Here is a 26,017-nt window from a genome sequence, read left to right as displayed (position 1 = left end):
AGCACATGGCACACGCCTGGCTGGCTGGATTTAGCTTATGCCTCTTGACTTGAAACCCAGAGAAAAAGGGCAGGCGCCTGTGTGTGCTCAGGAGGGCTCATGAGCTCTAGAAGAAAGCAGTATGACAGGCAAAAAAAGGCAAGTATCGCTCCTTGGTGCTGGCAGTACAAATAAAACCTTGAAAACACAAGCACATCTGGAGCTGCTGCACATGCCAGGGAGAGATACAGGCGAGGAGATGGCTTTAGAACATCTACCTAAACGTGGACCTCATAACACACACAGCACGGCAGCTCAGCAGCATCAACTCCACAAGTAATTTTAGAGATGAGCCTAAAGTGCCATGGATTCAAAATCAAGGATTCTCCCTCCTGCAGCAAGTGGAAAGGCTTCTGTTCCCAGCTCTGCAGCTGGAGCAAGCAAATTGTTCCTACAGCTCGTTGGTTTCGTTACTGGCATTAAAATGTTACTAAGCTTCTTTTCTCTCTTTGGTGGCTTAAACTCCACCCTCTGCTGCTGAACAGCACAAGATTTGTGCATTAACAAAATGTCCTGCTTGGGTGCTATTCTTGTTTCAAGAGCAATCAAACAGCATCAACTCCTTTTGGATTTCTGGCCATTTTGAGATTTAGTTTGAGCTGAGAGGTGTTTCCCTCCTCAACTCTGATGGCAAAATCTGGCTCTGTCTCAGCTGTGTATCAGCTGTGAAACTATATCATATTAAAGTCTGATTCACAGCAGGATAATGAATCTTCCCTTTAGAACATTTAAAAAGTCAAGATGAAAAGGGCTACACAAGTGTGTAAGAGTGTTTGCCTATGCACGTGTGGGAGGAACCTACTGCAAAAATTTGTGGGAAGAGAACAGTGTGTGAAATGTGCTCACACGAGGTATTTTTGATTTGCAACTGATTTTGCTGAGGGTAGCTACAAAATAAGATAGTTTATAACCTCACCTCCTGCAGGAGTCAATGAAGATTTCTATGATAAAAATGTGGAAATAGACTTTGCAATGTGATTTTAAAAGGTAGCACTTCTCAGGTTAATACATGTAGGATGCAGCTTAAAATGGGTATAAATCCTGTAGTCATTGCCTTCGGGTGACAAGAGATATCTGAAATATGGAAGGCTGAAGACAGAGAGAGGGAGAGAGGGATTTAAGATCTTCCATAAAGTTCCCCTCCTAGTCTCCCTGCCCCCTTTTTGGCTCTGGATCTCCTAAACCATGCTATAAACCAAACATAATTTAAAAAGCATACTTATGACAAGTCTAATTCCATCTATTTAAAAACTAGAGCAGTGCAGAAAACTGTGAAGTTGTTTCCCAGGATTCTCTTTTCAGAAAAGAGTTGTCTTCCCCTGTGTTTTACTGAAGTAATTTTAAGCACTGCAGTAATTTAAGTAGTCGTGGCTACAAATATTTATACTAAAGCCTTTTAAAAGAGTGAAAAAGCTGAATTTCAAATAAGCTGTGCAGAAGTACAAAAAGATTATGAGAGCTGGATACTATTTGAAGAAACCTTAGGAGCTTCCTACTAAATTTTTTGACTTCCAGTTAGAGATAGTATAGCTGAAAAGGAAATGGAGTGGGATTTTTTTCCCAGCTGTTTATGATAGCACAGATTACTTCTTGGAAAGAAGAACTTGAAATCCATAGCAACCTTCTTCTAACAAGTTAAAGCTATTTGTGAAAAGTGGCCAAAGCCTCATGATCAATGGAAACCAAGCACACACTAAAAATGGAAGGACAATAAATCTCTACAGTGCAGTAAGTTGTGATCATTAAAAAATGTTATTTTGGGCATGCAATACTCAGGGAGGAATACTGGAGACTGAAAGAGATACTGTTTCAAAAGAAATCTGGATTTCTTCTCACAGGGATGCCATACCCCCCACATAGACAATCTAAGCCTACACTAATACCTGAACTTACTTTTCCATAATGTTAACAGGAAGGTAACTGTGACAAATCAACAAATTTTTATTTCAGGTAGCAAAAACCCACAACTTATTAGAATTTGTGCACGGCAGACTAGCAAAGATGTTCTGCAGTTTAGTGTTTAGTTATAGTCTTTGAGGAAAACATCTGGAAAGTTCTGAGCACCAAGGAACTCTGAAGGAAGAAGTACAGAAAAGGCCATCAGACCTTGCTGGACCAAAGCAGAACTCTCAGGTGAATTCTTCTTCTGTACTGAGACCTAAGTATCAATGAGCTTCCTTAACTGTGTCAGAAGGAACAGATGCTGTCTAAGTTGTGGAGGTGCAAGTCCTAAGTGGGCTCTCACAGGCCACTGAAAGATGAAGAGAACAGAATCCCCTTCAATGCTGGGTTCAGAGAGCACAGAGCATTTATAAGAACAAGACAAGCGACCTTTCAGCTTTGTTTTTCTCCTTCTCAGTCCTGCCATCCTACTCTGTACAGAAATGGGAAGAACACATCACCCCAAAGTTTGGGAATTGATGTGTGGTCACAGGGACAAGAGGAGCATGCAGGTACCTCCTGAAGAAAACACTGTGAGCATGTTTGATATTTAGCAGTTTAACCTGAAGAAGCCATTTCTTTCTTGCACTGAAAGATTCTGACACTGAGCCTGTGAGGTGATTTAGTTCACATACCCAGACTGCAAGATACTTTATTACCACTTCTTCAGTGTTATTCAGCACCTAACAATACAGCGTTTTAGTGTTCAAACAAAACACTATTCATAGTTACAAATGGTACTCAAAACAGCTTATCAAAACAATGTCTGAATGCACTGTTACTGTAAGTCAGCATTTTAAAATTTGGTTTTTTAAGACCAATTCAGAGATGGCTGATTTTACTGATGCATGTAAACTAACAAAAGTAAGAGAATGTACTACAATCACTGTGTAGTCTTTATTAAAATTACTTCCAGGCTATAAACAAGGCCAAAATAAAGTGTGTATTGCCTTTTTACGGACGTTTAGCATATTTAATAAAGCCTATGTTTATTTCAGAATGAATGTCCAGCAGAGTATTGTTCACTGAACAACCGATTAAAATTACTATTCCTTGCACTTAATTTAATTTTATTCATAAAACCAAAAAAATCTGCAAACTCAACAACTTGCAGTAAAATTCTATTTGGTCTGTTCCAAAGACAGAAGTATTGAAATGTTATCTTTATAACAGCAGTCACACAGTAAAGTCTGCAGCAGTGAAACCTGATACAAAAACAATTGATTTCTCCTTAGCCATGGGACTTAGGAAATTTCAGACGTTAGGAAAAAGCCTCCAGATTTTGTTTGCTGCTTTTTAATTGCGTGCTGAAGTATGCTACACAAATCTACTTGCTTCAGTTCTCTTCAGTAAGTGATTAAAATGTAGAATTTTAAAGAACTTTACAGTAAACAAACCCCTTTCAGCAGGAGAAAAAGCCTCTAACTTCAACTTATTCTTGTAGAAACATTTCTCCAAATTATTTGAACTCCTTCTGTTCTACTTTCTCAGAATCAGCTGTCTCTAGTTCTTGTTTCAAAGTACCAAATTGAAGGAAGGAATCTCAACATCTTTAATGGTATTTTCCTGTAAGCTATTGCTGTCACTGTTGTGAGACTCTATGTAAAAAGAAAAGCAACCTCCATTTCAAAACAATCAAAACCATGGAGGCAATTATTTATTAAAATATTTTACATCAATTCGAAGCAACTACAATTTCTTTTAAAAAATATTTTGCTGATATATTTACTAATTCCTTCTTTTATCTGTATATTACAAATGTTTCAGGAATTTTAAGTGTTCATCCCTTGCATCAGTAGGACAAGAACCTGCAGGGTACTAATCTCTGAAGAAGAGAGTTTTCCCAGTTCCTTCTGAGTAACATTTAAGATTTCTATTCTTTCACCAGAAACTGGTGGCAGTCAAACTCCTCAGTTCCTTGACAGAAATCTGAAGCACTGTCACAGTTTACAGCAGTCATTAAGGGGGAAATGAGCTCTTCAAGCTACACAAATCACAAGAGATGGTCTCCTTCATTCATCATGCCAAAAGCTTATTAATTAAAACAATCCTCAAGTTCATTGAGCAGTCACTATTCTTCCTTCCTCTCTCACAGCACTGAAGATAGAATGTGGCTTAAAATTAGTTCTTCCAAAAGGAGAAGTACTGACTTACTTAAGAGTGACCATGTAGAGAAGTGCAGATTTAAATCCAAATCCTAGTTTTAAAATTCCAGTGGTTAAATTCCCACATGGTGCTGTGAGGCGTTCACTGCAACGCATAACAACCACCCAATACCTCAACAGCATTCCTGTAATCCCGTAAAATTCTGAATTGTGTCTTTGTTGTTTTAATGGAGATAGTTCAGACACCTATAAAGCAATTACGTTTACAGCCAGCTTCTAACGTGTACCAGCAGCCTGACACAGTGGAAACATTTCTATGGTATCAGACAGATGAAAGAACAAATCCTATTCCTTTTCATTCTGGGTGGTATCCTCAGCCCTTCCCAGAAGCCTTATCAACTAGATGTCTTTTACTGCATGCCTTGAAGCTACTTTGCACAAAGAGGAGGTGAAAAGGAGGAGGAAATTCCAGACCTGAAGCATGTGCCACCTTTTCAGATTAAAATTCCTTGTCAGTTGACTAGTACAGCAAAATCACAGCCAGAAGTCACTTATCAAAAGCTCCGCTCACTATCTACCTTGCAGACAGGCTCTTTAACTTAAGCCTAAAATTAAAGACATAATCTAAAAAGGCTTGCTATTAAAGATCACCACTGTAAAATATGGATTGGCCAGTGTAATTTCCACAGGAATTCTTCTTTTTTCCTGCCAAACTGATAACACTGAACGTGTTTAGTGCCTTTGAATGGTAAAATTTACATTTTAGAGTTCAGTCACTGCTGCTGCAGGTCTGGATGTATATTAGGCAGGGCACTGTAGCAAGTACTGCACACTCCTCCAGAGTCACTGCTTGAATAAGGAGAGTTAAGAAGAACTGTTGTTCACTACCAACCTGCTGGTGGCTGACCACAGTCACCACCAGTCAGTGTTGGTGATTCTTGTCAAGTCCTTAAGCCAATTGACCTACTTGACCTGTTTCTCTTAACTCCTGCTGAGTAGTGCCTTATCCTGTCACAGCTACAATGGTTCCTGGCCAACTGCATAGAAGGATTTCCACTGGAGCCATAACTTACATTTGTTTCATAGAGTACAGCTCGTTTCTCCATAAATTACAAACTCATTATAAAACTAGCTAGTTTAAAAACCTAACTAAGTACTGCAAATCGGAGCAAAGCAAATGGAAGCAGGTGAAAATATATAAACCCTTTGGTTCTTAGATTTGCTTAAAAGCATTTTCATGGTTAAATGTGGAATTTGCACCCTTGAAGAAGCCCTACTTCTATTTGCATTAATAGTAAAACTAATTCTCTTTCAGAACTAAAGTTCTGAGGTTTTCAGTTTTGGTAATTTTGTGTGTTTTAGGAACATTGTCTTCAATTATATCTATAATAATGAAATACATAATATCATTATTTCTACACTCCTGCTTTAAGGCATAAACTAAGCAAATCATGTAATAGAAATCTCCACAAAATATGAAAAGCATCTTGCATATATATAAAATACAATACAATATAAATAAATAACTATATCCAACTTGCTTAGTGATAGAGCAAGAGAGAAATCCACTGGCTCCAGAGATGGACTTTGGGCCATTGTTTCCCTTTTCTGGAGCACATCAGCTACTCGGTAAAATATCATATATTGGCAAAATGAAATGTATTGTATCCTGGGCTGCTTCCTGGCATTTTGTATTGACTGAGGTATTTATGTAATAATTAATCATTTCCTGAATGAAATGCTTCCACATGTATTTAGCAACATCTCTGGATGCCTTATAGATGCAGTACATGGTATTGCAAAATGAAACCAGGAGACTGAGTCTCTCTAATTTCAGGAAAATGCAAACAACGTCAGGATGACATTTTCTTTACTAGCTATTTTCCAAGGAGAAAATAAAATAACTTCACAGTTTCAGGGACAGAAATGCTCCTGAGCAGTAACAGTAAAAGACTTAAGTGAAAGGTTCAAAGTTCTTTGTTAATACAGAACTCCAAATTTAGTTTAAGAACATGACTGAAGTCACAAAAAGAATACAACTGTGTATTCAGGTTACATCTGAAGTATAGAATACAATCTGTGCTTCACGTAGGAAACACTTATGATCCCCGAAGTTAGGAGTCTGCATAGAGGAAAACAGTAATTCCAACAACCAGCATCTGGGATGCTACTGATGAGCACAAAGAACATTAAAATGGAATTTATATTCCCTCCCCTCTTTTGTATTTTTCTACAGTTAAGAGTTTATTATAAATAGAGAGAGGGAGAGTTGAACTATCCAAATGGACAGTTCCTAGTCCAGGGACACAGTCTGGGCCCCCTCACCAGCTCTGAGGCAGAGTTGTGCAGCATCCCCCAGACAGGGAGCCCTGCAGGGCACACACAGTGCACTCCAGGGTCTGCTCCATCCAGCAGGGTCAGAGCTGAGCTGAAGGAAACGACCCTGCCAGGTCCAGGGGCAGCTCTGCCCAGACCCCAGGTTGGCTGTTGGCCGTGTTACATCAACACCTCCCTGACACCTCCGTATCTCAATTAGCTCTGGGGCTGCACACTCCACCTTTTAATACCCCAGATAACCCTGCACAGGACAGAGCACACACGGGTCAACCACAGTGCTTGAGGCCCGAAAAGTGACGAGTACAGAAGGAGACGGGTCCTTTTCTTAGCAGCGCTGCCAGCCCTGAGCCCGTCCCCGGGAGCGCTGCTCACAGCCCTGCCTGCTGTGTGCCACCTTTCATTTCATCCCAGGGCAGCACTGCCACTCTGCAGACACCTGACAGGGGACAACTGCCCCTTTCCTGAGGTGGACACACATCTGGGGTCACCACTAACGGCTCTCATATTCTTTCTTGGGCATATGGCCTGGCATAAAAACACCACAGCCTGCTCCCGAGTTACTGAAGGGGAAAAAAAACCCAAAACAAAGACCTGAGAAAAAAACCAACCGAACCCACTCAACTCCTAAAACCAAGCCCAACCCTCTCATTGCCCTTTTATGAATTTAGCCGGACTGCACAGTGGCAGCTGTAACTTCTGAGGCTGTGATTTGCAGCAGAGCCCTGTGTTTACAAATACATAACGAAAATAACTCTATTTGGCACTCCACAGTCAACAGATCACGTGACAATCACCAAAAGTGCAGGAAAGACTTGTCATTTGCATTCCTTATACCACCAGGAAAAAAAAAATCACATAATCTTGCAAAAATACCCACAAAAACCAAAACCTCACAGAGCTGTGTGTCCGCAAACAGTCACAGCAATGTCAGCTTAGCACTGAAACAAGATCAATCTACCTCTCTAGATGGAATATAGCCAAGAAGATGACCCTTTAGGACCAAAAATAAGCATTTTAAACAAGGGAAGAGCAGGGAAGAGAAGGGAAGAAGAGGAGAAGGCAGAAGAAGAAGGAAAAATGTGAAAAAGTCTGAACAGAAAATACATTTTCTAGAGAAGTACTTTTTTCTTCCCATAAAACTGGGTCTCCTGGATACACTAATAAATGGATTTTAATCATAATTTACTACACCATGAACTACAAACCGGCCTTACACATTACAGTTTCTCACATCAATCCCTTCTACAAAGACATTAGTGCAGACAAATGGCTCAGGAGGTAGTCCATTCACACTGGGAAACAAATTATCCCATAACAATATCCTCAGAGCAAAGCTGTTATAACGTAAATATCTACTGTGTAATACAAGTACTTAAAAAAATTAGAATCTTGCTGAATCAGGACTTAGGCTGTGATCATGTTCCTTAAAAATGCCAGTGTGTTATCAGAAAGATCTCACTTGACTCTAACATCCACATACTTAAGTCATTTTATTATCACCATTAACCTAAATGGGATTACAAGAACGTGTTTGCTTATTATTTTGAATAGCACTATGAAGGATTAGTGTTACCAATAGCTAATTTCCAGAAAAGTAACTGCTCAACCACTCATAAAGCAAATTCTCTTAAATACTAACATTTCACAGGATTAACAGCTGATACAAGACATGATCTTCAGAACAAATCACTATTTAAAAAATAATTCAGTCTTCTTCTTTTAAATAAACTGTGCTTAGTGCTCACATGTTCATCTTTTATTCTGCAACACTGCCCAATAAAACTGGTTATTTTACAAACATAAGGTATCAGTTTTGATGTATAAACATCACGGTGACTAACAAAACAGAACATCTCAAAATTCTTGGTTTTATGAGAACTTCAACAAAAGAATTCCTATTTTCCTAACAGAGGGACACCAAATGTTTCTGTTGGAAAAAGGAAAGCAGGTTAAGGACAAGACCTTTCCTGTTACAGTAAATGTGTCAAAGTAGAGGCCTGTTACCAAATAAAATACTTTTAAGCCTATCCTTCCCCAGAACTCCATAATGACTAATTCCCACTGAAGAGGGAAAAGGACAGAAGAACCATCGGTGCCTAGAAAAAAAGCATCAGGATGACATCATCGCCTGTCTGCTAGCCAGGAAAGGAAGAGAGGGATTATCTGAATAGTGAACATCTGGATTGTGTATATAAAGGCAATGAAGGATTTTTATACATATTAGTTCACTGAGTTCCACTGAATTTTTATCTTACAAAGAAGCCAGTAGTGCCATGATACGCTCTTATAATGAAAAAACCAACAGGAATTCCAGTGGTCTGGGTTACTGTATTAAAAAATACACAAACAGATTTATCATTCACTGCTTCTTTACTATATTTAATTGAAAAAAATTGACTTTCTTCTTTCGGTTAGGGTTTCAGAAACAAAGATTGCAAGTGACACGATTCTGAACCTGAAGAACTGAAATTCAAAACACCCCCATCCCAAAACCATAAAGACTCCTTATAAAAAAATCCTACACGTGAAGTGTTTCCATTTCCTCAGCATACAACACAAGCCAAATTTGTATTTTCCCATTTTCTTTTCTACAGTACAGCAGAGAGTTCCTGCATAAGCTGCAACTCTAATAGTTGTGTATGGTCTCAAGTAGTTTATTCTAGTGCTTTGCAAAGAAATATTCTTACCTTGAACTGTTAAAGTTGCTGATGCCTCAGCTTTTCCAACCATATTTTCTGCCACACAGGTATAGGATCCCATGTCTCCTGCCATAACTTTCCGGATTTTCAAGGTATGATCATCACGGATTTCGTACCTTTAAATGCACACAGGAACAAACAATGAATAGGAACAACGGAACTTGGTACAACTTCTGCAAAGGGTAAAGATAGGGTGGGTTTGCTCTCAAGTATTCTTATTGCTATATTTCCCATAAGGGAATAAAGTATCAACACTCACAAACTGATAATGTAAAATAAAGTTTTAAGAACAAAATATTTGAAAACTTTATTCTGATATTATTTGCAACCTGAGTTAACTGACAGCAGCAGAATTTCACCAGTATATTACAGTTGCAAAGCCCTAACACAGAACATTTTTATTGCTAAAATACTTCTAACAAGTAAATACAATAGTAGTTATTATTCTCCCTACAATTTTTCCATCTGAATGATTTTTTTTTAATATGGTCGAAAAGAAAACATCGTACTCAAGAAGATCAGAATTGCTTGAAAGTCAAGAAAAATCACAATTCATTATTTATTTTTTTAAAGAACAATGTGGCCTTTTACCACTTTCCTTTCATCACCTTTTTCTCTTCTTTGTATAATGCAGTCAATGTGTTTCTCTTTATGGTAAGTAGATTTTTCTTTTAAAAATAATATAGTTTTTATTAAAGCAAAAGACTAGGCTAACAGGAAGCTGGATGTGGATGGCTGAAACCAACTGTTAAAGTGTTTCTTTTTTCAGTCCACTCCCCTAATAGATTTTTAAACTGCTACTTAGGATTTCAGAGTAAGTAAATAAGTAATTAATCCATTTAAGTATGTATGTATCTCTCTATCCATCTATCTATCTATCTATCAATCAGAGAATGTATTTATTTTTAATAAGGTGTTTTACTTTTTGTCCTGAATTAAAGCAATGTCAGAAAAATCAGTTAATTGGAAACTTGGCCACAAAAACATGTGTAACCAAGACAGCTTTCTACACTACCAGACTACATTTTATACCAATTGCAATGCCAGTATATACTTCTTGATGGTGTAATCTATTTTACTATTTGTTATACAGTCTTCAAAACTTTTAGTAATCACAAAAGACTCTTCTGGTGAAGAATTAATCTGTATCTGATATTACTGACTGAACTGGGTTACATTTTGTTGTATTTGTCATGTGTTGTCACAACAAAAACTTGAGAAGAGGCTGCTCTGAAGTTTCAACATAAACTGTAACTTTAAGCAGAGCACAGCAGTAATTAGAAACGTCTTCTTAGATCAAGACAGGCCTTCTCTATTCAAGAACAAAGAAATTTTGGCTGTCAAACGTTGAAGGTCACATCATATACCAAGCTGGATGTCATAGAAAGGTAACTCCATGTACTGTACCTTGCTTTTGGTAACTCCCCATCGTCTTTCCTCCACCTTACTGTAGGGACGGGGTCACCTCTTGCCTCACACTTAAACTCCGCGCTGTCATCCACAGTTACTGCCAAATTACTCGGTCTCTTCACGAAAGATGGTCTCTCTAAAGGGAAAGAGAAGAGGGGAAAAAAAAACCCACAGAGATTAATCCAGCAGTTCTGTATCTGAATCACAATTGTCACTGAACTGTGGCTGTCAGAGCAAGGGGAGCAGAGTGACAAATCTGACGGAGGTGCCTCTGCCGCCGCTTTTCTCGCTCACAGCCCCAGGTAGAAGATCTGTAGCCCTGCAGATGGTCAGCACTGTGAACCTCAGCACGAGGCAGACACTCTCAACAGTGGCTCAGGATCCAAGCAGGGACTTCCTTACTTCTTACTCATCCCTTTCACAGCTAATACAGCTAAAGGAAAACACCATCTAAACACAGAATCTAAATACATGTCCACCCTCAGAAACAAAGCAGGCCTGCTGCGAGGACTCAGACAAACAGCCACTCATCTGCTGCACTGCTTCAAAGAGACAGGAGGCACAACCCAAACATTGTCTCACTGGAGGTTTTGTCTCAATGGAGCCTCTAAATTTGAAGGCTAAGTAAGGCCCAGCACAGTATCTCCAGGAGGCTGTTTGCAGATGTCAGCAGCAGCAAGTGCTCAATGCAACATTTTCTGTCACTAGCACACATAAAGTCAAGCCAGCCAAAAAAAAAAAAAAAACAAAACCAGAATGTCTTCTCTGTAGTTTTTGTTCATAAAAATCGCTGTTATCCCCGACATATATTGTTGCACATGGATGATGTTTTAAACAATTTCTGGGATACTCCAGGAATGATTACCCATCTAAAAAAGCAGCACCAGATGACAACAGTATGTCCATAAAAGAACTGGGAAGGTTTAACTGGAGAGTGCAGGGAAGGTTTAACAGGAGAGTACTTGGCAGGTTCCTTTGCCTGAGGCAGATGACCTTTTTGCCTATAAACCTGTGAAAGCTCTGAGGGAGTTGAGAAGGCAGTTGCATGTTTTGACTTGGATTTATTAAAGATATAAAGATCATCTCCTTGGAACTGGAAGAGTCTGAAGCCGTTGGCACCATCAGGAAGTGCGAATACCCAAAAATATGCCACAAGTTTCTCACAGAAGTACAGAAGCACCAGACAGAAGGATAAAGAGACAAGCCCATACTCTTCATGTCTCACATTTGTGTTTGAAAACGGCAGTTCTAAATATTACTCTGACTTTGCAGATAAAGACATAGATATTCAGTACTATAAAAACGTAGTGAATGGTTCAAAAAGTACTGAAGTGGAAATGTGAGCTGAACAAAGCCCTATTAAAAAAGCTTCCTTTATTCTCGAGGATGTCTAGGCCAGCTGGACACTTATGTTGTAGAAAACTTAACTTTGCTGGCAATATTAGGAAATAATGTTAACTTAAATAGCAAGTTGATCTTTAAGCTGTCAGTTCTAGACTGGGTTCATACACAAGATGTAAGAAATAAAGCAGAGATCTACAGAATGTAGCTGTGAATTTAGAACGACACAAATACAGACACCCTCTCCCCTCCCCACCTTGGCCCCTTTCTTGTAGGTGCTGAAAAAACCTGAAACCTGAATGCGAGAAAAGAACATTTCGGATTAAACCTCAGAGTAAGAATAGTTCGGGGGAGAATATTCAACTCAATTATGCAAGAGAAAAAAGACTGATCTGGTAAGTCCAGGACTGCTGCCTGACTGCAAAACCCACAAGAGGCACATTGTTCTCCAGATCAGTTTCCTAAAAGAAGACTAATGGACTTCCACGAGGTTTTGTCTGCCCATTCATAACACTCTTATTCAAATGCAGAAACGGATAAGGGAAATCAGCACTGATTTAAGTATCTGTCTTTGTCACACGACTATTTGGTACATACAAGGCAAGCTTAGCAAGGATCACTTTGAAACTGTCTAATATTACAGTTTCTGGCACTCTCCCTCTGATCTAAAGCAGAGACCTAAAAGCAAAAGTTCAACTTCTAAATAACCAAAACCCATAAATAGAAGATTTATGTAGAAAGATTTTAATATATGAAGTCAGCGTATTTCTTGTGCTTTTTCACGTGTATCCAAGTCTGAGTTGAAAGAAAAAAGGCGTATTAAGGATTTCTAGACACAGACTGGTAAGACATTCAAAGCTTTACTGTCCTGTTTGAAAGCAAAACCTCACTAGTTTCCCCAGGCTGAAAATCAGAAATATGTTTGAGGGGAACATGAGATGAAGAAAAAGCCAGGCAGACTTCTGCCTGCAATGCCTCCCCCTCTTATTAGGTGTTTTTAGCAAGAGGACTATTTTTGCAGCCTAGGTTAACAAATAGTCCATGTCATGATTCCCTGGTTGGTAGCAGACTAGTGATGAGCTATTAACTGGTACAGTTACACAGGAGCCTGGTGCCAGGACTTCACTCATGTAACTACAACTTACTTTCAATTTTAGATTTTGTTTGAAAGTTCTGTAAGTCTATCTGACAACAAACTTCCTCCAAAAGTGCTCCAGAAGCCTTTATAAACCAAAACCAAAACAGTGCAGTTGATCACAGGGCTTACACACTACTATCTAGAACAACTTCAAGATGGCATGCAAACTCATTTTTTTTTATGGAAATCCCTGCTTCACATAGAACTCCGAACACATCCTCAAGCTGCCTGAGTTCTAACTCCTACAAAGTAGTGAAGACAGATAAAAGTGCCAAAGACTGATAGGACAGCTATTAAAAATGAATTTAAAAAAAAAAAAAATCACAAAATTAGAAACCAAACAACAAAAGGAGTCACAACATCACAGAATATGCTGAATTGGAAGAGACACACAAGGATCATTGAGTTCAACTCTTAGCCCTGCATGGGACATTCCCAAGAGTCACCCCATGGGCCTGGGAGTATCATCCAAACGCTTCTTGAACTCTGTCAGGCTTCGTGTTGTGACTACTTTCCTGAGGAGCGTGTGCCAACCACACTCTGGGTGAAGAACCTTTTACTAATATCCAACCTAAACCTCCCCTGACACAACTTCAGCATCCTGAGAAACAACAACAACAAAAAAAGAGCCAGGACTGCTATTGCTGCAGCAGCACTGTGGTGGAAACCAGTCTGCTATGAACCATGCCTTGGATATTCTCACCCAGTGCTGATAAAACACCTATTTATTTTCCAGAAACACATTAAGCTACTTCAAACCTCCCCTATTTTAAAGTAGAATGGGACATATTTTGAATGAAAACTACCAAAGATGCATCTGCACTGAACATGAGGGACTTTTCCCATGCTGAAGGAACTCTGAGATTGCATTTGGAGTCACAGCTTTGTTTCTGCAATACCAGCAAAAAATGTAGTTTTCAGCTAAGCTCAGTTATCTTAAATGAAAACATATTTTTTGATGCTCAGAGGAACTATCACGTGGATCACTTGACTAAGCAGACCTGTTGTACTCAGCACACACAACTACAAACGAAAGAATAATTATTTAAAATAGAAACTTAGACTACTTCTGATTTTCTTCAGCAAGACGGAAACGTTAAGCTTCTGCTTCTTAATGTTTTTGTTTTGCTATTATTTTACAATACTGATCCAGTCAGTGGACACTGGAATTATTTTCAGTTTGAGAACTAAATATGAAAGTGTCTTCTGATAGAAAAAATAGTTCCAAGTGGACTGAAGAGCCATTAACTGTCTCCTATTTGCTATAACACAACCGTGACTAAAAACATTTTCAATATTTTCAATAGATGAGAATGACCCTTAATAAAAGGCTTACTAGGAAAAATGAAAGTTGGACATTTTCATCAACAAAGCCTTAAAAGAGGAATTCTTACCTAAAACAGTGAGCTCCGCAACTTCACTTTCACGTTCTCCAACCATATTTGTTCCAACACAGACATATTTTCCAGCATCATTCTTTCTTGTGTATGTGATCATGAGCTTTCCTCCTCTGATCTAGGACAAATCAAAGATGATAAAAATACCTTAATATGAAGTAGCGACTTAAGAATATTAACTTGAAAAATATTTTGTTACAGATAACGAAACAAAACGAACCATCAGTGATTTTCCAAGTCATACCAAAAATAAAGTGAAAAAAAAATACTATTAGCCCAACTTCTTTCTCTTATACAAAAAGTTTGCCTCTTAATTCTATATCAGCATATTAAAACCTCTCAGATTTGGACCCCTATTACTCTTTTTTTTTTTTTCATTCTGCATAATGTAATATTGGCTGTTCAACAGCCTGTAAAATGCTTGTTGGCCAGAAAACCTACAATCCCTTCCTATGTACTGATACAATCAGGTGGAGAGTAAAAATTACTACTAGACATAAATCTCATTTTCACATCAAGTGCTGCAATCACTTTTTCTTGACAAGAAATATGTGTATGTTATCCTACTGCTGGTTGTGCTCATTATTATTTATGAATCTTGTGTTTGTTTTGGTTATCATTTCTTAAGGAAGTGAAGGAAATTCTTTATTCTTTAGTTCTTTCACCTTTAAATTGATAATTTTAAAGGCTGATAAGCAGATGGGTAAAAACAATTAAATTCTTACCGGGAAATGAATAACATTCTGCTCTTAATTTTGGATTCAGTTTTTGGAAGATAACAGAATACAAATAACCCACAAATCAGAAAACATACTTACCCTCTGTGATTCCAAATCTTATTATCTTATATAAAAATACCTATTAGACACATATGAAAAGATCTGATTTTCCTTTAAAACTATTTATTCTCCCATTTCATTGACCGAAGGGTTGAACAAGTTTCAAAGTTCACCAAAACGCAGCAAAATTTGTAGAGGCAGCTGAATATGTTACTTCAACACACAAAAATGTTACTTAATTACATTAACTACATTTTGAAGTGAACACACGCGTACGAGTCAAATCACTTGCGAAAACCACCGCAGTTCAAGGCAGGGGTGGAAGTCCACAACAAATAAAAGCCATATATGCAGCTACATGAAAGGGTCTGATGTGGTCAGTGACAAGGACGAGAGTGTTCTCAAGATGAGGCATTTAGCCGGAGCTGCCTGCAGCTAGAAATCTATCCCCGAAAATCTGACATCTTGAGCAGCGTTGGGCTCTTATTATCATTGCAAGATGTGGGCGCAGAGAGATGACAGTCGGTTATTGAGATGAATGAGCGCGCACGTGCAACGCAGACAGCGTTGCATACAAATGTCGTTCCGTTGCCTTTGGCACTCGCTGCTTGAGAACAGAAGAGATATGTCCTTTATCATCCAGGAAGCCAGTAATGTGGAAATTTCAGTGGGGATTTGAGGCGTGAAGGATGAAAAAAAAAAAAACAAACCAAAACAGAGGTGACCTGCAAATACACATTTTTCAAGAATCTTCGTGAACTTTCATATTGCTGACTGCCTGAACTGGTAAGCAGGAGGTGGGAATGTAAAATATAACTAGAAGTCTCTCTATAATTATTACTGTTTTACAGCTCCCTAAATCACAGAAAGTGATTTATTTTCCAATTAATCTATGCAAATAATTTTAAAAAACAGTTTTAGAAAGACTTCCACTTGTGGTATTTGTATATCCAAACGCACATGCAGAAATGCATATTTTTCATGTGTATCAATTATGAATGCACTGGATTTAACAAAGAAACGTATTTACATATCACAGGAATTTACCAACTCATCTGATGATTTCAAACCCATGTAAACTGAAAGCAGTGATTTTCATATGTCCTCCAAGTCCCACTGACATTCAGTAGCATTTGTGCTTCTCTGTTATTTTATCACGTAACAAAAATCCCATTACAATATGACACAACTGTGTGTCTTGCACAAATTGTAACCTCCAGCAAGAGCCATCCTAGGAATTTCTTGTAGGAATCACCACAAGACTCTCTTCAAAGCATAGATGGAGAGAAGAAGCATTAAAGCAGAAACATATGAACAACTGAAAAATCATTGAAAGCTGCTTTTCTTCCAAGTTATTTGAGATTTATATAAGAAAGAAGAGGCAGAGGCAACATTCTCTTATGGATGTTGAGGCAGACTTCCTAAGATGTGACACACCTACTGAAGGAAGCTGTGCTTCCAAGATGGAATTCTGAATGCATTCACAAACAGTTTTCCTTTGCTGATCTTCTGCTTGTTTGGTTGTTTTCCTTAAAATGTAAGAAATGCTTAGAACTTCAGCTCCAGTGATGGTTATGCCACATGGAATAGTGATGAATTACACAGCTACAATAAAATGTACCACAAGTGGATGTGGAATTACACGTCTGTAACTGGAGCAGCCACAGATGGCTAGAAATAAGCAAACTTCCGCTGGTGGGTGGTGGGTAACTACTAAAGTTTTTCATTAAATTTTAACAATTAAGTACCCACCGTCTTGGAAAAATTGATCAAGCCCTTCTGTTTATTAACGAGACAATGGAAATGAAAACTGCAGCTATGACAAACTGACGTTGTCTGTGTGCAATGTTTGCCACTTTTCCTTGCAATAGGAAACTCCAGAAATACCTATGGACTGCAGACCCAACGGCTTTGAGTCAGAAAGGACACGATGAAACACATCCGTGTGAAACCTGGTAGGAACACATACAGAATCCCTGCTATGTTTCTTTGTCTTACTAAGTTCATATTCAGTATGTCCAGTTCATCTCCAGCATTTAGAGCAATAAAGACTCCAATCACCTTTGGGCACAGTATCTGAAATCCTGCGAATTCGAATTATAGTCTGTGGACACTTAATAGTTAATGAAGGCATTTTAATCTGAGTGCTTTGGCTCTTCTCATATTTTTGCCCCCGCCCCAGCATACACCAGCCAGACTTCATAGCAGCAAACGGTACAATGGTTTGAAAAAGGGATAGGCAATGTACCATTACACCCCAAAACTCCAGAAGAGTTGTCACCCTCCTGAATACAAAGATAAGTCCTCTCTTCCCAGTAAACAGCATACAGCAAACAGTTTTATTACACTACTCTGGTAGATACTGTGTGTCATGGGAAAAGAATCGCTCTACTAAACTGCCAGAGCTTTCAGTCCTGGTCTGAAAGTGCGTGTCCTGTTTCATTTCTATGGAAATGAAGCCAAGCCACTTCTTGACTTTTCACACCTCCTCAGGGTTTTGTTCTGTTCTGTGCCTACCAGCAGATCCATCAGAGCTTTGCAAGTAGAGACAATACAAGAAAAAAGCACTGAATTCTAATAAGAGGAAAAGATTGTGATCACAGATGATCCTCAGTTGCCTGTAACACACGTATGGATTATCATCTGCACGTTAAGAGAATGCATGGTAGTACAGTGACTTACAAAGACTTATTGAAAGCTATTATCTATGACCTGCCTGCCTGACCATATTTTGCTCCTCATGAGTAAATTGCTCATTCAAGCAAATCCACTTCATTTATCTCTTTAAACAATAGTCGGAGATGTTCATACAGGAATCTCTAGGCACCCACAGAGTTAACTAGGTCCAGAATTGGAAATTATGGCCACCCAGCAGCAAAAAATCATATACAAATAATGAATCAACTCAGTCAGCCAATAAATCAAATCCATAAAAACTTACCCAAGGGTTCTACGACATACCACCAAGTATTCAGTATAGCTGTACACACATTTATTCTTACTCTAAGACCATATTTTATATACCTATGTGTGTTGTGTATATGCGTGTAAATTTCTGCATGAATAAATCCATACCCATCTGTCTATGTTAAGAAATATTTTTATATACGTGGGTGATTCATTTACTTTTCACAGAAATGTGCTATGAAATATGAGACAGAATGAAGCAATGAGAGAAATGGTTGGGAAGTCCAAATATAAAGGTGACAGACATTTTTTTTAAGCTTTCCTTTAGCTCCTAGTTTAGTTCTATTTAAGAAATGAAATCTGCTCTATTGCAAAATAACTCCAAAGCAAACTTTGATCCAAAGGAAAATGAAATTTGGACTAAAGAATGAAATATTGACGTGTTTGTATAGTCATGGTTTCTGCATATGCGATACCACAAATTTCATCTATTTCAGTCTTCCACAATACAGCATACATGACAACACATTTTATTTAAATGGAAAGTGATGGGCACGTGATATTAACCTGTCAGACACGGTCTTTGCTTTAAAAGCAAATTACCTAATTATAAATGACAATAAAACAGTTAAAGGACAAGGTGAGTACAGGCAAATGTAATTAATAGTGTCACCAAGTAAAATGTAGCTTTTAATTCTAAGTTGAGAAACAAGGAGATTTCTCATTTTCCTTTATGTTATCTAGCATCCCAAAATATCCATAAAATGACTTGCAGCATAGAGTGTAAAAGCATGGAACGTCAGCAACAGAAGACAACTTTGCAGTTTCCACAAAGTTGAACAAAAAAAGAGTATAAATGACTTCCTTAAATTTTTGTTTCAAAATTTGTATTTCGTTCTAAGCTTTGTGAATCCCACATAGTCTTCCCTATCTATTACAATACGCTTAAATATCAGACGCCTAGACATCAAAACATGTTTGGAACAGGTCTTTACCAATGATTAAAGTTTGTTCTTGTTTAACTTCAAAGCTCAGACAGAGGAGTCCGTCCTGCCTTCCGTTCCATTCTCTGGGACCCCAGGAAGGTACATGCTGCCTCCTCCAGATCAAACACACAAAAAATTCTATTTGAAAGTAGTCTGAAACATTCTTTCAAGTGGTCTTCCTGTGCTGTAAATCTGTCATGACAAAGTGCAAGTCAATTGCTCCCCTCTACCATACAGACCAACAAAACAGTCTCGCAATACCGATAGGCTTGGAGGTAGAGTCCAAAGGAAGGTACAGAATGCATAGTAAGATTGCTTTACGTGAAAAGAAAGAGCTTTGAAGGTAGATAAAATGACAATAGATTCAAGCTGCTGCTTCTGGCACCCCTGCCAATCCAGATAGGATACATCAGAGTCAGAATCAGATTCGAGTCCGCTCCTAAGACTCCCTTTCTCACTTTTATGGCCTCATTATTAATGGTTGTAACCACAAGATGATGGATATCTACAAAGGATTAAGGGTTATCTGTGTCCTGAATTGCTTGGTGACTTCAGAGGCAGCTGAGAGTTATTCAGCCCTTGCCATTATCACAAGGCATCAAATATCAGAATTTCCATATGTGTTTGATACTTTACCCAACATGATCATGGAAACAGCCAAGATATATGTAAAATGTCATAAATCAAATTCAGAAAAGGAAAATCCATACCTCAGCACATACAATTCTCAAAAGTTTTAAAAATGTAATGACCCCAAACTTACTTTCTACACACATTAGGCTTTTGTTAATCACAAAGGAAGACTTAATTCAAAATAATCCATATTGGCTCACATTAGTCAGAACTAGTTTCTGAACAGACAGTTATGTTTATATGACAATATATGAACAGTAAAATATTTCTCACAGTTACAATACAAAATTTAGTATGTAATACTTCCTCCTTTCCTATTACAAACCAAGATTAAAATCTCATAACTGAAGCATGTGACAACTACCTTCATAGCCTTAAATCTTTAAAAAAAGACACCTAACACCTCAGAAACTGTTTTTCACAGTGTTATTTACTGAGTACAGAAAATGCACTAAACCAACTAATGGGCAACACAGTAACATTCCATGGGTTACTAAAAAATATATGGAACAAGCAATCTTTGTGCAACACCCAAAGAAGGCCCAGCATAGGAATGACATGTTTGTAATGATGACTATGGCATTTCTGTAAAACTGTAAATTTAACCTCACGTATGAGTCTGCCCTGGATGCACCGGTGCATACGTAGCTTTCACTGCAACCAGTGACTGAAATCAGAAATAAAAGTGAACTTGAGCTGAACTCAGTATCTTGCATGTCTTCATTTCTCTCCCCTTTAGCAAGTCTAGATGATCTGAGGTACCAGTTACACAGGAAGTTTCTTTCAAGCATCACCACTACTGTGTTATTTACACACCTCCAAGGATAAAGTCTCAGACCAGCCAGGGTTAATTTGCCACACAAAAACTCTCAGTTTCTAATTATGTTACCTAAAGAATCACAAATGCGATATGGAAAAATAATACCAACAAACCACACATTTTTTAAAACACATAAAAAAATCCTACCTGGTAACCATAAAAGAAACTACATAACCCAAATCTCCAGAGGAATTTAGCAGCCCGTTTCCCACTGAGAGTGCCCACACTGCAAAACGCAAGCCCAGGTCACTCTGAGGGGCTGTGTTAAAAAGTCACCATGGATGAGGCCAAGGGGTGGTTTCATATTAGGTCTCCAGTGAGCACAAGGGTCCATTTACATGACCAGACCCAACTCTGCAGTAACTCTGCACGGTGCAGAGCACTCCTAAACTCTGCAGACAGCACCAGGGGTGGAGGGAGGAGTACAACTACCATGCCATTCCAGGGGGTACGGACTCTGCTGCTGATTTTGGGAGGTATTTCAGTTCCTAACAGTCATTGTAGGCATTAACCAACATTGCCTTACCTTTCTAAAGCTGGGGTTAGGGCTGTCAGAACAACAACATGGATTTAAGACAACTGTATATCATGGGGTGTATTTCATCAGGAGGAAATGTCCTGCTTTCTGCTAAGGAAAGAGGAGCTGTGCAGAGCCCGAGTCTTCAACAGCAGAGTCCTAACTTTCAACTTCAAAGCTCAGAAGCACGGATGGATAAAACTTCACCAAAACTTGTGATCTGAAGAAAGACATTTTTCAGACTGCAGATCCCTCACAGTGACCACTCTAAAATATGAGTTTTAACAAGGTCCTTCTATAGGGTCTTCTAAAAGGAACTGTTCTGATAGGACTTGAGTTACCAAGAGATTTGAAGTAGAAGTTCATAGGTCTTCTCTTACCATGAGCTCCCACAAGAAAACGAAAGGCTTTCAACATGAAAACCCCAGGTTCTCCTAGAGTTAAAAGTACAACTGTGAAACAACAACGAAATCGCCACAGTTTGAGAACAGAGGACAAGAAATAGAAATGAATTATTCAAAACTTTTCTCTTGGCATGGTCTGTACAGCAGGTCATCCTTTTCAGCTGTGGTTTCAGTCATCCAGTGACCTTCTGAGATGCGGCAGTTTTGGCTCAGACTCCCACTTGTCTCGAGGAGAAGGCACATCCCCTCTGAGACTGGCTGCCCAGCTCCTTGCTGAAGGGGATGCAAATCACAGCTCCCGGATCCTTCCCGTGACTGCTGCACTTCCTGCACTAAATTGCCTGTGAAAGCTTTCCTCCCTGGAGCTGGCACAGCAGCTTCCCAAGAGAGGAATGAGTTTCTGTGTTCCTCTGGGGGTAAACCTGAGCTCTCTGTGGCAGAGAACACAAACACAGAACCAAACCAAGCAAATGAAATTAGTCGCAGGTGACAAAAATGCAGCGGATTCTTTCATACCTTTCCAAGTTTGTGTTTTGACAGTTTGAAATTTTGAGACAGATTTGACTTCTCCTTCAAAACATTTTCTTTCAAAACTTTATAATCAAATTTGTTTCCAAAGAAGTGTTGGCCCCGTCAAGTAAACACTATGAATAAACAAATATTCTGCAAAACTAACCTTGAAAAAATATGAAGTGTTTTCTAACATAACTAAAACCCTACTGATTCTCTGACTTTTGACCAAGATGACATGCCATGGAAATGAGACCACGCTGCAAAAGAGGCATATAAATCTGTGTTAAGTTTCTATTGCATTTATCTCTGACTGAGCCTAAGCTTAGTGGAACTCTTATAGGAGGACTATGCTGGTCATACAAAGTTGTGAAAACATAAAAAAATTCACATCATTTGTGTAACACTCTCAAAAAAAGGAACACATCCACCACAGCGATCATTTTTCATGAACAGTTAAACACAAAAATCATATATTAACCTGCCATAATTTCACCCTTCCGTCAACAATCACTGCAGCTCTTGTGACTGCAGCACATGCAAATCATAAATCACAGATTTCCTTGTATTTTCTGTGGTCTGCCCACAAGCCTTGTGTTACAGGACTGAGGCAAAAGCCTGCAGTCATAGGCAATCACAAGCAAATCTGAGTGTAACCTTCATTTTTATTGAAGGAACACTGGAAAATCGACTGGGCTAGACCTTACAGCTACAGAAAGGCTCCTAGATGGCTAGAATTTAAACTTACAAAGAGTAAGGAGAATGTAGCCACAGAGAGGTAAAGATCAAATCCCCCAATTACCCCAGCTCGCACAGCAGCCCAGCATCATTACTTCTGTGCTCAACTTTGGATCCTCCAGAGAGACTCAACAGGCAGTGAATGACCTGCAGATCTCGGGTCCGCTCACAAATGTTCAGCCCTCTGATGCCACGGGGGATTACACAGTACAAGCTGATCTTTAGCAGCAGACAGTGAAGCCAGGAGCTCCTTGGAGTCTCTTTCCCTCATAAAATAAGCCAGCACAGGTTGCAGTCAAGCAGAACAAAGCGTACACTGTTCCCATTCTCTGTACATACTGGGATCGCTGCTCCCTGATGCTCACACGTTTCCCACTGCCATCCTTGGACTATGATACCCTCACACAGTTGTTGTTTGTGGGCTACTGCAAGGCTGGCCACTGGGAAACACGGCTCCAGTGGCAGCAGGAACAGGCTGCCTACCAGTTGGGCTCTTCCCACTCGGTCCTGGCCTTTGGAGCAGTGACCCGCCCATTGCTCAGGGTGTAAATGGAAGTGGCTGCCCTGTGAAAAGCCAGAGAGAATGAAGAGACTGAAGCCTGAAAAGCGGTGCCTCTCTCCTTGCCTTGTCTGCTCACGGCTGGGGGGCTGCCTGAGCTATTCAGGGGGGTTCTGGAGCCCTGCTGGGATAATTGCTTCCTTTGCAGCAGTTTCTCGCCATTCTTCTCAGCTGCCACAGAGGGTTTGAACTCCTGGCACAATTTTTGTTGTTGCTGAAACGGTATGGTGAACTGCACCAATGGAAAAGGTGGAGAGAGAAATACAGCTGGAAGCAGGGAAAAACTGTTCTGGACACTGGAAATGCTAGCTGCTCGACTTTCCCCATCTGTATTTACAAAGCAAAGCAAACTACAGTCTAGCTGGCCAGGTTCTGTGGAAATTAGTGTCTCCTGTTTTCTGATGTTTGTTATTGATGGAACAGGCTTGGAAAAGTGGCAGAGAAATTGAAATTACTCCACATCTTTTCTGTTTCATCTTGTGTCTGTGTGCATGCCCATTTTAAATTAGTTCTATCCTAATATAAACAAGAAGCTCTGACGTCTCTGTGTGAGCAGTGTAAAAAACACACAATGAGTGAGAAGTTATCTTTACAAAAAACTTAAAGTGTCACCTGATCAGATTTTAGTTTGCTTGGTATGAATTAGCTTTTTTATGACAGTGGTAGGAAGTTAAAACCTGCATATGCATTCCCAGGAGTCCTTTGCTGCTGGGGAAGGTGTGGGGTACTCGACACTTCTGCCTATCAGATGGACATTTTGACACGTCCAGGTAGTTGAGTTTGTAATTCCAGTTTCCAAACCTGGTCCTGAATGCTGACCAGAGGTGCTGCCTGTAGCCCATGGCCTGCAATTCACCCAGGGCCATCCTGACCCAGCAGGGACCATTTGCAAATGGGACATGGAAGAGTTTCCCCCTGCTGAAGCCCCACCAAGGTCTGAACTCACCACTCCTGAAACACTCTATGACTCCAATCAGTGCCTCAAATATATACAAATATTTATGGGAAAAATATTTTAGACTCTGTGTCGTAAGGAGAATGATGCACAAACACACTAAAGAATAAAGGACTACCTTGATAGCATTTATGCAAACAAAAGACCTTATCAATAAGCTTCCTGAGTCTTCTTGCCTCCTTTTCCAACACAAACATTAACAGGATCAACCACTTATCAATATGTAAACAAATTACAGGAGGTCACATCATTTCCCTGATGTCTGCACCAAGGTATAACTTTATAGAAAGTTTTGTTAACAGTAAAGATGACCCTTGTTCATCCTAGAGTACACATAGATCCACTGTTTTCACTTATTTATGTCCAGAAAAGCTCAATAATTGATACTTGCTACCCTTGAAAATTCATTTTTTGTGGAAGACTCCCAAAGTGGTTTTCAAACTCTGAAAATAAGGCGGAAAAGTTCTAAAATTCCTCCAGTATGATAAATACAAAAAGAAATATTCAGCTAACCTAAGACTTCATGAGGTGGGCATTGTACTTTGCATCATACTATTAGGGACTATCCTTCATGTGTTTCATACAGAGTTTTTCTAAGACAGTCATATTGTTGATTTTGAAATAAAAAGAAAGCCAAATTCTACCGAAAATGGAAGTCAATCATGACCAGAAAAGTAATAATTTCAGTGAATGTTTGATAAAGAGAGGGAAAAAAATTGTTCTGATGATTCTCTTCGCCTTTCAAATAGTTCCATATTTGACCAAAGTGCCATAACATGTTAACTAGTTTTGTCCTTTGACAAGATTCACTTTGAGTGGATTGCAATGACATACTAAACGTTTTTCCAGATCTAAGATTCGGCAAGAAACGTTTGGTAGACTATAACATGAATATTTCTACTATGTTTCAGAAAAAACACCTAAATATTCTTAAATTTCTGAATATGAAGTTCTGGAAAAATCCTATTAGAGTCAAAATTTTGTTCAAGACCCACAAGAATTGAAGCATACATGCTGTAATTATTGATATGACTCCTGATGCTTTCAAACATGACTGCAAAGAACAAGCTGGCATGCAGGGCTTTTGATGCACTGAATATTAAAATATCTTTGCTGTATTTAGAGTTACTTTTAACAATGTGTTAGATTTTGATCTAGGCTCATTCTGCTCACATAGCAAACTAATTTCATAGCAGAATTGCCTGGAAATTTACCACAAAGGTATTAGTTTATATGATCTTAATGGTTAACTTTTCAACATGCTTGTAGCCCAAACAGCAGCTCTGTTCTTGAGACATAAGAGGAGGCAAAAACCAAATCAGGAAGAGGGATTTAATGAGACTCACACTTCCTTGAGGAGTGAAAGACCAGAAGCTCATTAAGTGGGGATTTGGAAGAAAGAAGGTATCCATATGGAATTCCAATGGAAAGAAATGTCATATGCTCAGTGAGTCAGATACGCACACAGATATTAGAGTGGCTTGAAGTGTTTCTTTTTCTGTACAATCATGTGGTTAAATAAACAATATTTTTCCTCCTCAGAAGCTTATTTTGTGACACTGTCAACTACTCTTCAAACAGTTCCACAGGGAAAAAACCATTGGATCATACCTAACTGGAGCTAGCCTAATTGTTATGCTATTAAAGGTTTCCAGACAAGCCTAAAAAAAGGAAAATGACACAAATCTAATTGAAAGGAGTGATTTAAGACTTGTTACCTAAAAGATAAATCTAACTGAAAGGAGTGATTTAAGGTTTGCTACCTAAAAGACTATTCAAAGTGTTTATAGAGAGGACAAAAG

The 26,017-nt window shown here is 38.9% G+C and overlaps 1 protein-coding gene across 1 annotated transcript in view; it reads right to left on the bottom strand.

The window, feature by feature from the left end:
* Nucleotides 1-26,017, bottom strand: part of ROBO1 (roundabout guidance receptor 1) — a 703,140-nt gene that overhangs the window by 71,230 nt on the left and 605,893 nt on the right. The window contains 3 exon segments of the mRNA XM_050332388.1: nucleotides 9,110-9,237; nucleotides 10,529-10,667; nucleotides 14,405-14,525. Coding sequence (XP_050188345.1) covers nucleotides 9,110-9,237; nucleotides 10,529-10,667; nucleotides 14,405-14,525 — 388 coding nt within the window.

Source organism: Myiozetetes cayanensis, unplaced genomic scaffold (assembly GCF_022539395.1).
Source record: "Myiozetetes cayanensis isolate MyiCay16 unplaced genomic scaffold, myiCay2020 scf5-8, whole genome shotgun sequence".
Classification (NCBI taxonomy): Eukaryota; Metazoa; Chordata; class Aves; order Passeriformes; family Tyrannidae; genus Myiozetetes; species Myiozetetes cayanensis.
The sequence above is the reverse complement of the archived record's forward strand: the minus strand, read 5'-3'. Positions and strand labels throughout refer to the sequence as shown.